Source organism: Anarhichas minor, unplaced genomic scaffold (genome assembly GCF_050575085.1).
Source record: "Anarhichas minor isolate MPS153535 unplaced genomic scaffold, ASM5057508v1 ptg000024l, whole genome shotgun sequence".
Taxonomy (NCBI): Eukaryota; Metazoa; Chordata; class Actinopteri; order Perciformes; family Anarhichadidae; genus Anarhichas; species Anarhichas minor.
In genome coordinates this window covers 10,673,052-10,685,478 of record NW_027466470.1, presented here as the reverse complement: position 1 = coordinate 10,685,478, position 12,427 = coordinate 10,673,052, and the positions used below count along the sequence as shown (strand labels likewise).

At 41.9% G+C, this 12,427-nt stretch overlaps 1 protein-coding gene across 1 annotated transcript; it reads right to left on the bottom strand.

The window, feature by feature from the left end:
* Positions 1-3,310: 3,310 nt before the first annotated feature.
* LOC142956012 (protein zyg-11 homolog) lies at positions 3,311-11,188 on the bottom strand. The gene is made up of 14 exons (XM_076097294.1): positions 11,177-11,188; positions 10,180-10,351; positions 9,010-9,809; positions 8,681-8,821; positions 7,255-7,431; positions 6,919-6,983; positions 6,544-6,643; positions 6,236-6,286; positions 5,657-5,818; positions 5,507-5,554; positions 4,572-4,772; positions 4,414-4,466; positions 4,006-4,103; positions 3,311-3,492 (listed from the first exon to the last, which is right to left on the bottom strand). The coding sequence occupies exons 1-14, from the start codon at positions 11,186-11,188 to the stop codon at positions 3,311-3,313; spliced, it is 2,262 nt and encodes a 753-aa protein (XP_075953409.1).
* Between the last annotated feature and the right edge of the window lie 1,239 nt (positions 11,189-12,427).

The following is a 12,427-nucleotide window of genomic DNA, read 5'->3' as shown; positions in this document are numbered from 1 at the left end:
GAAGGTTAGTGGGTTACTAATTAGCATCCAAGTCAAAGATCTGTATGGCGGCCTCATGGTCTACACCGGGGCCTTGTTGATTCACAGACGTAGCTGCACAAATACACAAATACACTGCAAACTCAGCCCCACAAGTGAACTTGCACATGCATACACAGCTGGAGATGTGTTGCATTGTACATAACTGTATTCTGGGTGCCCAGACTAGTTCACGATTATGTTAATCCAATGCTGGCTGCAAAAGTGAGATAACGAGATGCTTACTCACATTAAGCTCCAACTCAAAAGCAGCACAATGATATTTTAGACTGAGACAGGGAATGGTCTGAGGTATTTTTGCACAAACTATCCTGGAGCATGAAAGGGTTTTTCATTTCCTTTGACTCACTCTGTTCCTCTTATCTCCAGCATGTCTCTCTTTACCCCTCCCATGCTTAATATATCTCTACACGAGATATTTTTGGCCATAAATCCTATTTTTGCAGCTGTCAATTTCCATATAGACATCTGAGCTCTAAATCTATCTCTTTTTCCATGGCTTGAAATGTATTTATGTGCTTTCTTGCCGAGAGTTAGATGAAGACAGTATGGTCTGTAAGAGTAATATGAAGCTACAGCCAGCGGATTAGCTTAGCATAAAGATGGGAAACACAGGGAAACAGCTAGTTTGGCTTTATCCGAGGGTAACTAAATATGTCTATCAGCACCTCGAAACCTCACTAATTCTTTATTTCTCCTTTGTTGAATCCGTATGTGGTGAAGAACGCTCCCCATAATGCAAGTGAATACAGTATCATTATGTGTTGTGTTGGTGAATGCCGCCCCAGGCCTGGCTCCTCCCACAACCAATTACCTAATTAGGGGCAGATTATACAAAGCATCTGTTGGCCTATGCTCACTCTTTTGGCCCCTGTCCTGGCTGGAAGTGTTTGGTGTTACAGGTATGTAATTAAATCAATCACATCACATGCACAAGTCAGTCTTTCTACACTGCACACATTGGTATGCTTTTGACCGTGTTGACTGTGCATAGTGTGTTCGAACCCCATTTTTATCCTGTTGACCTTTTTGGGGTGATCCCATGTGTTAATGCCACCATACAGAAGTTGTGAGCTGGTCACAGTATAAAACTAATTTTAGTATGCAGCATGGTGAGCCTTAATCCCAGTTTTCCCTTTTGTAGGTTTACTTGCTGCTGTTTTGCTGTGCTCATTTTGCCTGTGTCGTCAAACCAACTGGGTTGTTTAATTCTTGTATTAGTTGCCCTTCACTGAAGCAGCGTCTGTTGTTGGGAAGTTATTCCCCTGTGGTGAGGGCCCACACACTGTGCATGGGACATTCCCTTTAGTGTTTCAATAATTTCATTTGGCCATTAATATCCTTTCTTCCACAGCAGCTCCAGTCTTTGCCTATTTAAGGATTTTGATTATAAGAAAACATTTGGTTAATTCTAAGAATCACAGCTGTCTTGGGTCAGTAATGAGTCCGTGCCTTGTGTGCTATTTTCAAGACGATTAAGTTCTTAAACTATTTTCCTGTATGGTGTTAACCCCCCCCCCTTCATCATTGTCCCCATATTGCCGCTGCCGCATGTAGAAAAAGTTAAAAACTCTTCACCCTTAAAGGGGTTGTGTGTGTGTGACCGTTTCTTAGAGCAGTGACTTCGTGGAGTCTCTTCTAAAATCAAAACTTGTTTTTAAATGTTTTTGTATAAATTAAACGATAAACCTGCTGATAAGCAGTCAAGGTGTTGGGTAGAATTTGCAACCTTTGGGCAGAGCCAGGTGTTCCATTTCCCTTAAGTCTTTGTTAAACTAAGCTAACCTGTTTGATTTATTTAGCTACATATGTAAAAGCATGGCATCGTTGTTTAATCCATACAAATGGTGTAAAAACACCAACATGTGGTTTTACAGTTGGGTTACTTGCTGAGCTATTTCTGGGTTGGAGCAGTTGCTAGTGACCACAGAGGCTCCAAGAAGTCGCTGCTCATGGTCCAGACACTCGTGCACATAACCTCCAAAATTGAGACCGTTAATCATCTGTTCTAACGCTCAGCAAGAAAGCAACAAAGCGTATTTCCTTAAGTGTTGAAACTCTCAAAGTTCTTTCCTGTTTTTCCTCCTGTCTATTTGATAGTCTCTCTGCCTGCCAGTCTCATCTGTCACTTGAATATTGATGGGCTCTTTGATCCGCAAACTTAAGACCTGATTAAGGAAGTGCTCACCACTATTACCTTCTGGCTCTTCTGTTCACCCTACCACCTCACGTGCAAAGTTTTCCACGTGTCCACCCGACACCAGTGCAAAGTCACCATGCACACTGCAGTTGAGTGGCATTTTCCCACACTACTCTTGCCTTGAACTTCAAACGGTAACATCACACCATGTTCACCATAGGGTGCTTGACCTTTTATCCCACTGGATCGGTAGTTAAACGCTGACCCTGGATTAGTTTATACAGCTCCTTTCTAACATTACAGGCATACGATGACTAACCTGGCTGAATCACAAGCACCTGAAGTTGCATTCTATTTAGTAGAGCCTTTCTATTCCTCTTGGGGGGGGGGTTTAAAAATGTCAAACGGATTTGAGACTAGAAGTTGAACATGGTGGTAGAACTCAAATATCCATGAGAGGTTGTTAATCGACTTTTCGGAAGGATTTATTAATAGGCCAACTTGGAATAGACTCCATGCCTACGAGCAGTTCTCCAGCTGTATTACATAAAATATAATGACTTCAGCATCTAGGATACCAGGGAGGAGAGAGGGAGAGAACTTCCCTCGGCACAGAAAAGGTAAACACAGCAGATTCAGGTTGATTTGGTATATTGCTACTTATGTATTATCTTGAATTTAAACGTCTGATTGAATATTTTACATAAAAGGATCTTAAGACCAAAACAGCCCTGAAGCTACAGTACCAAAGCACCCTCTAGTGACTAGTGTTTGTTACATGCATGATTTACGACACAAGCTTTAGTCTCCAACTTCAGTTTATTTAGTTGTTTTTTTTACAGTCAAACTTTTTCATACTAAACAGCAATTTGACCTCAGAATAGATAAAATATTAGGACTTTATATCCTGTCTGTAAACATTTTTGCTTAAGGATTCATCAACAGTGTAAAGGTACCTCCTGAGAGAACTTTTTATAACCAGCGATTGTACAGCATTTATTCCACTGAACTTTAAATTCAAGCTGACTGACGTGAACTGTCTGTATCCAATACTCAATATGCAACCTCACGTTTCGCAGATTTTACTCACAGCTGAACAATAAACTAAAATGTAATTTCTTTGCACGTTTGTCAAGAGTTTCGAGACTCCATCTGTTTGTTGACGGACCCTGAGTGACTCTGGTGTTTCTCTACCACACGCAAGATGCTGTCCGACAGTCCTTTAACGTCGCTGTGTGTGTCGGGATGTGCAGCCAAAGCCCTCAGAAGTTCAGTCACGCCGTCCTTCTCCATCATGCTGCTGTAATGTGACGCTATAGAAGATGGAGAGACGCGTTAAGAACATGAGGGAAATGGAAGCTTACAGTGATGGTGTACCATAACTTGATCATTAATACACTGGAGAAGTCTTTGAGTCTATTTCATAAGGTGTATTTATTGTGACAAATGTACTGATGAAAGCGACAATCAGCTCTATTTTACATCAAAATGTAGAGGGCGGCAACCAATGATTATGTTTGTTGGTTAATATGCAGATTATTTTCTAGTTTACTCTAAAACTTTAGAAGGTATTGAACAATGTCCATCCCAGTTTCTCGAAGTCCAAGGAGACCTCTTTAAACTATTCAGTTTAGTCTTTTTTTGTACAGAAATCATTTCTGATACATTTTCTGTAGACTGACTTATTGATTAGTCAACTAATCATTGCAGCTGACATGCTGTACTGTAATACATGAGCAGTTCTGTTTAAATATGCTGACCCCTAAAAAACCACCCATGTGCTCCCACCCCCTAATATCTCCCCAGTAGTCTGTCATGCTTCTTACCGTTTTGAATGCAGACCAGATGTATTGCCCAGACTGCCCACAGCTGCACTCCAGAGGACTGCCAAGTCTGAAGCAGAGAGCAAAATGGACGGAATGATCTGAAATGTGGAAACAAGGAGATGGTACGATCGGATTAAAAATATTGAACTTTGAGTAATTCTGACCTTTTTTTTGGGGGGGGAGGTTTAGTAAATTAACCTGACATTTCTTTCTTTCGCATCAAACACCAAGGGAATATAAGTTTCCACTCACAGAAAATAATTTAATACATTTTTAAAATCCGTCCTTGTGATTGTCTGGACTTTCTCCGGTACTGCAGGTAATATTCTGTATGTCTGAGGTTGATGCATTAAAAGCTATGCTACTTCTAAAATGCTTTCTATTTTGTCCAGTTTGAGTTTCTCTCACCTATAAGAGACCATTTCTTTCTCGAGTTGGGTCCATGTCATTATGGATGCATGCTGCAAAGAAAGAAAGAGAGACACTTTGAAAACAGTCAAAGGTGGATTTGACTCAGTTTTAAATGCAGAGCAGCATCCACAACTTTTTGCCTCTCAAACACACACCAGCTGCTTCAGTATGGTGCTGCGGAGCTCGTCGTCCAGGGTCCAGGCCTCTGGTCTGGAGACAAGCTGTGCCAGAGTCCCCCCTGCAAAGTAACGGACCCGCTGCTCCACCTGGTTGTCCTGCAACAGGCTGAGGATGTGCTCCAACAGGTCCTCCTCCATAAGGTCCACCTGTAGCACCTCCACCTCTGCAATGTTGTTCTGCAACACAGAGAGACAAATAATAGCACTAATACGAGCGGTCTCGGGGCCCGAGACCCCTAATTGACACTTGAAACTTGAAACCCCATTTTGGGGTTTTCTGCAAAAATCTTTTTTTATTTATGTCGTCTCTGGCAATTGTCGCTAAAAATGCCTTTTAAAGGCTCACTTTGTCCAGCCGTATTCCGAATTTAAACTTAATTTATTCATGTGTTGGGTGAGAAGTTGTACAGCGACAAGTGTGTCTGGTTCTAGAGAAAGAGGTGAGTGTGTTGTATGGAATATGTTGCAGGTCGTGGTTGTGTGAGAGGCCTTATTGTTAATGATATTAGCCTTGGTGATGTGTGCAAAGTGCTTATATAGTTGATTATCTTGGCTTACATTCATGAAATCTTGCATATTGAGTCTATAAGACTTCAGCATAACTCTGAAGCACTAGTTAGGGGGGAGACCCCCGGTTACCACCGGGTATTTTGCACATTGATGCCAACAATAATATGTTAGATTGCCTACAGATGGATTTTATTTCTTCCCCATGGGTCAAATATTTGGGGGCAATATGTAAATATGTGATGTGGGAATCATTGCAAAAAGAAAACAAGCATTAACTTTAAACTATTAAATCACTTTTTAGTTTAAACAAGCTATAAAAACAAGCACATGCAGTACTGTGGCACACATGGAAAAAAAACAATCTGGACTAATAACGCCACATAAAGACATACTGAACCCACCAGAAGGCCAAGAACTTTCTGCTGAATGGAAGGTTCAGTGTAGTAGGACTGCAACATAAAAAAGGGACAGCATGAGACGATGTTTGTGTGTGTGGCTGGGGGTGCATTTCTGTATTAATGTGTCTCAGTGTATTTCTGGGGCTCTTCTACCTCAAGAACCTCCTCGTACAGCTCCAGGCCCTGGCACTCGATGAAATTGCGAGCAGCAGTGGGCATCTCATCCGTCAGGTTCCACAGAGCACTCAGGGCAAATTTCAGAGTGGAGTCCACCACTCCCACCATGGCTTTCTGCTGCACAATAGCCAGCAGCTGCTGTGAGATGGAGTAAATGAGTGGTGAAAACATGAGACAGAGGGACGAGGAGACATGTAACAGCCAAAAATGAAAAATCGTTTTTTTTAATTTGTAGATATACAGGAAAATATTAACTTAAGCTGTTACAATGTGCTGTGCAATAAGCAAAACAACTGACATTTAGAGAGAAGCTTGATTGCACACACAAAGAAATATAGAGAGGTGTAATTGAATAATGAAGTAACAGTAAACCATGAAGGACGAGTGCATGGAGAAACGAGTTGACAGTGACACAATGAGTGTATATGCAGGGTAATGGAAAATTCAGAGGCTGAGGAAGACCGAGAGAACTAGAAATACACTCATGCATATCTAGTGCTAAGCCGGGGACGTTGTGCAAGTTTGAATCGAAATACTCTGAAAGTGTTAATGTACCTTGATGATGAAGACGTCCTTGCCGAGCTGAGCGGTCTCCTCTGTGGACAACTGCAAACATAATAATAGATCAGTGCTTCTTTGAATTCTACATATTGTCCCAAATGTCAAACTAGAACAAATTGAATACTTAAGACACAGTGAAAAATGTAACTGGACTAAATGAAAGCATAAACCTGACTGTTGTTGAAATGTCACAGAGGTACAGGAGGTGACTGACACACGGGGCTCTTAACAGGTGGGACTAACAGTTGTCATACTATTTTCCTCTAGCAGACGAATGCACAGTAAGTGAGCAGTGTCTTGACCTTGGCCACCAGAATGGAGATGACAGCCACAGCCATCCTCTGAAGGGTAGGATCCTCGTGACTGCGCAGCCAGTTAATCACCAGCGTGGCTGCTAAATACCTAAACCATGATCACATTATGGATATAAGCAACACAGTATTGCACAAATATACCAGTGATGCACAGAGAAGCCTTGGTAGTTCAGGTCTGCACTGTTACATCTGGAGGAACTATTTATTTTGGCACAAACGTTTCAAGAGAAAATATATTTTAGCTGGATCACAATTTGGTGGAAAAACACTGCGGTGCTTTTCTACGAGTGCACTGATTATGTTGGCTACTGCGTTACCGTGAACCAGTACATCATATATTAGAACTGTGAGAAAATGACTAACTTGTCAAATGGAACATCCTGAAGGATGTAGTCACTGCAGAGCGCCATCAGACAGTTCTTTTGCACCTGCAGAGATGGAAACAGTTTACCAATTGAAGAACCATGGTTTCAAAAAAATCTATGTATTTTATGTGTGTATATGGTTATGTGAAGTAACTACAAATACTGTCTGATGGTGTAAAAATGGGCGTGGTACCCAAATGCAGCAAATATTAGGTTAGAATCGGATGAATGACACGCCAGCTGGTAGCAACAGCCACTCTGTGCCACATTTTGCTGTTGTGTAACTTCATCATTATGGATCTGTTATCAGAAACACTGAGCACTGTCCCCTGACCTGTTGGTGGTTAGGGTAGGTCTTCATGGCGTACAGCAGCTGGGTGACAGTGGAGCTGATCAGGCTGACAGGCATGGCCACTGCCAGGTCCTGAGCGGTCAGGTTGAACACACACGCTGTGGCCACCAGGTGGACGTGCAGGGAGGTGGGGTGGCTCTGCATCCCACTCAGCACCAGCTACAGCAAACAAGAGGTTTATTTCAAAAGCACATGCGCTTCAGAATAAGAAACAACTTCCTGTCAGTAGAGACAGTGATGGGACAGCTGTGAGATTCCAGTGTACCATTTATCTGTAAGGCTCTGCTAGAAACAGCCTCTTTACCGCCTCTTTCCCTCTCTCGACTAAATACAGTAATTATAATGTCGGGTCAGAGGACATTTGAACTTTAGCTGTATACAGTTTGTTCAAACTAAGCTTGAAGATGAATACTAGGCTGTTTACAAAGAGGATGTGTTACAAACACTTTTAAATCGATTGATTTGTCAGCTGTCTGAGATGGAGCAGGTAGTGAGAGGAGCCTGGCTTGATCGGAGTCTATATACATTTGGGATCGAGTTCAGGTGTGAGCTCTTTGAATTACCTGCAGCAGAACTCTGGGCTCTCTACTGGCAACAATAGTCTGAGTGTAAAAGTGAGTTTCCTTGCTCTTTGTACATTTAGATATTTATGCTACATTAGAATGATTCACATTGTGTTGATTGTCAGTTATATAGGGCAGCCATATATTTGCCTATGTATTAAATGTATTGTATAGTGATGCATGGTACATATTTTCTATTTTGATAAAACAAACATTGATTGTGCAAGCCTTACCTGATTTTTAAATGCTACTTGAAATGTATTCTTTTTATGGATAAAATGTTGTGAATTACCGTGCTTATACTGTATGTTTGTTTTTTGGAAACGTCTTCTTGCCAGGAAATCTTGATCTCTAACATTTCCATTTTTTAATAAATGAGTAACGTACTATGAGTACTATACAAGGTAATTATTTAAGTATAATTCATTGTTTCTTACAACCCAGGTCCTATTACCGTTGTTTTGACAATCATTCATATCCTAACAAATCGTTGTGGGGGTAAGGAACGGCATCATTCAGGTTTAATGATCCCCCATCAACCTAATTTATGAAGGTGAGCAGCAAAATTATTACCCAAATGTTTTTTAAACATCAATCACAGTTTACAGTCTGACATATTTTTGCGTGCCCAGTTTTCCTGCAATGAGGGGGATATATTAGTGACCTTGAAATAAAGTGGCTTAGATAATCTTTTCTAAATGATGGATGTTTTAGCAATTACTTTGAGAGAACAATGTAATCACAATCCATAAAAATGATGTCCAAAAGACCATAACAAGACCTGCGCTGTAACAAGTAAAACTACACTTTAAAGCTTTTGTTCAAACACAAAGCTGTGATAGTACCTCCAGCATATCTGGCCGGGGTTTGTCAATGTCAGTGGTTAGATTGTAGAGCTGGACGAGGGCCTCTCGGATGAAACACTCACGGTCTCTGTACCTTCTCAGGGCCTCGCACACCTGGTTCTCATTAGCCTCTCCAGTTACCTGAACATACACAGAAGATCAGCATTGTCAGAGAGAGACAGGAAATACAACATTTTCTGTACACAAACAAACTAAGCCTCAAGTCAAAGACAAATGAGAAACATATGTGAGAGTCAACATGTGTCTGCCCATAACATTCTCTGACATCTCATAGTATGTCGACTCTGTACCCGATGCTCGCTCCTTACTTTTAGGTTTTTCTTTGAAGACAGGATGTCACAGGAGCTGGCACCGGTGGCTAGCAGGCCCAAGAAGACCAGTCCACCTCTGGCCTCCACAAACGCTCTGACTGCTGCTTCAGTGATTCTCTTCCGTCCAGAGATATCTAGAGAAACAAGGGAAGGGAGGATATGTGGACTCCCACCCAAAAGCTGCCGCACGGTCTCATCCCCGTCTCTCCCGTCACTGTCATCCACAGCAAAATGGTCCTCTGAAAAGTCTAAATGCCTGACAGCGTGAAGTTGGCTGAGGACAAACAGCAACCTGGCAGGCGTCATATCCAGCTGCCGCAGCCGGTGGGTGATCAAAGATCTCAGCGTGTTTTTGCAATCTAGGAGCGCGGTAAGCTGTGAGACGGCACTGCAGGAGATGTCCAGGCTCTCCAGCCGAGGGAGAGTGCAGATATCCTCGAGAACGGCATCAGTCAGGTCTGTGTTGGCAAGGTTGAGCGTTCGCAAGCCCTGCAGGGAGCTAAATCCAACACGGGTCCCTCCATCCTCCACCAGAGACTCCAAGTTGACCTGTAGCCCAGTTAGGGACAACCTCTGTAGGCTGGATCTGCACTCGGGGTTGGAGGCCAGGCCTGAGATGATGTTTGCCCCAGTGAGGCCGCCAGGAACCCAGGAGGCGTCTAGTTCCTGGAGCCGGTGAGGGCAGAGGGCCAGGCGGAAAGCTTCTGCAGACACTGGACAGCATCGGATGGAAGCTCGGCGCAGGCGGAGCGCTTTGCAGTTTTGGAAAATCCCAACGGTTGTGTCATTCAGTATCCCTTGTAGAGAGAAGAAAACGAAGGAATGTTTTAGGAAAAATAGCATCAGTAAAGCCTCATTGATGTTGATGGAAAATACTTCTTGTAGTATTTCAGCCTGCCATAGTAGTCTACACGGAACTAATAACCATGCATATGAAGGGGTAAGTTAAGGATAATGCTCTCCTGACTTTGTTTGTACAGTAAGTTTTGTGCATGAAGAATTAGAACTAAATGAAGTTCATAAGTAAGACACATTTGTCATGGTGTGAGATCATTGCTCCCTTTTCTACTAACTTGCCACAGAGCTACCATCCCTTGGCAGCTACAGTTGCTCTCAGTTAGTGATATTGATAATGTAGAAGCCTTTCTTTCTGTCCTCCTGACCTACCTTTAGCTGCCATCTTAAGCAGTAACTGGTCTGCCATCTCCTGTGGGAAAATTGGGGCCCAGCTGAGGCACATGGGGCCGTCTGCTCGCCTGCTGCACAGAGCGTCCAGGCTGCGGCACACCTGAGCCAAGCAGAGGTCGTACAGAGCGTCCTGCAACACATCAGCAGATATCTGTAAGAGTCATACTACCGGGTAATCATAATGTAGGTGTAAACACAAGTTCAGTGACCTTAAAGGGTTAATTGAGACATATTACTGAAACAAACATTACATTATATATTGGAAATCACTTTGGGTGTGCTATTAATCTTGACCAGGGTGTAAATTATCTATCATAATATGTTTTAGAGGTTATTGTTTGTGCACATTAAGTACATTTGTGAAGGACATGCACTGACAGTTGTCTCGTCTTCCTCGGGGGCTCAACAGATCCACAGTGACACAGGATCTCTAACGCTGCAGGAGACTAATATTATCCGCAGCACTGCACACAAGTAAAGCCCGTTTAAATCCTCTAATCCAAGCGGTCTCTGTAGGGCACCGTGGACAAACGCAATGACTCCTACAGCGGTCTGTAGGATGCGTTAACACAAAGTTCAGACAGTCAAACGTTGTCAACATTTTACAGAAGGGGACGAGGTCAAACTCACCATACTTGGAAAAAGAAACAGTCGTGAGGGAAATGAACAAAAAAAGAACTGCAAGACGTCGTTCAGAAATATTTTGAATTAAAAAAACGTCATTATCTTAATGAATCCTTCCCTGTGAATCAAAGTAAAAGTTATGAAATCCTCTGTTTTGATTACGGTCGTTGTCGCTGACCGTCGAGTATTAACGAGTACCAACGTCACAAGGTGACCGCCTCCTATTGGCCAATACGCATGACGTCATCGAGGGCTCGTCTGACGGTATGGTTGTTTGTTTATGCTAAAACTCTTTAGTTTTAATCCCTATTTACTCGACTTTTAACCATCTATTTTATCCGCTGCAGCTTACTTCCGTTCGCATTCATACAGACATTGGGAGAATGTCGATGTCAAAGTACATTTACTGCACTTAAGTACAAGGTCATGTTACTTGTAGCGTAATTACTTGAGTATTTACATTTTGTGCAACTTTATAATACTTTTACTCCACTGACTTGCATCTCAGAGGCAAATGTTGTTCACTACTCCACTACATTTGTGTGACAGCTTTATGACAAGTTACTTTTTAGATTATAATTTTTCATACCATTCGTGTCCAGTGAAAACGATGCATCTCCACATTTGGCGATTTTTAATTGTTATTGTAGTAAAACAATGACGGGGACCATTTTCTACATAACAAGTACTTTTTACTTTGATACTATAAGTACATTTTGCTGATTATACTTACATACAATCACTTAAGTGTGGTTTCAGAACTTTTACTTGTACTGGAGTATTTACACAGTGTGGCATCGATACTTTTACTAAGTAAATGATCTGAATACTACGTCTCCCACCACTGCATACAGTACTTCCATTTCAGATTGAAGCAATGGACATGCAACAACTATGATGATGGAGGTGGTAATAAACTTTTTTAGCCACAAGGAGGGGCTCACAGAGAGAGCTGGATTTTAACCAATGTGGCAGCTTACTTATAGAGACATGTGAATTTTCCATGCTAAACAATTAATTCCTTAATACAAAGGCCCAAACTCACATGTTGTACAAACAAAAACTATCAGCAGGGATGTAAACAGACTTTCTAAGGGGCAGAAAAAGGGACTCATCATCTGAATACACTTACATTAAGTGGAAAAGGACCTTACTGAAGTATCTGTCCAATGTGACATTGGGCAAACAATTGACAAACAAGTCCTGTTTATAAGACGTTTTTAAAAAATCAGCAAATTGCTCTCGTATCCCTTAAGTTTACATGAATTATGAGCAGTTCCCCCAAAGAGATTTTTCTTTCATATCCTTTTACTTCACTTGGGACCCCTCAGATATATCCTGTGAGCGCCAGATTGTGAAACATTGATCTAGACTACACAATAGTGGGGCTTGTTAAATATGATGCATATACCGTTAGATTTCCAGGCATGGGTTGAATTAGCCCAAAATGTATTTTTTAGCTTCTTTTCAGTAACCGCTTCCTCCAAACACATGTTCTTCGATATGATTTATTTAAATTGGACGACCCCTATTATATACAAACAACTGCCGACACATGCTCTCAATCACGCATAGGCAAACACATGCTCTCATAGATTCACAC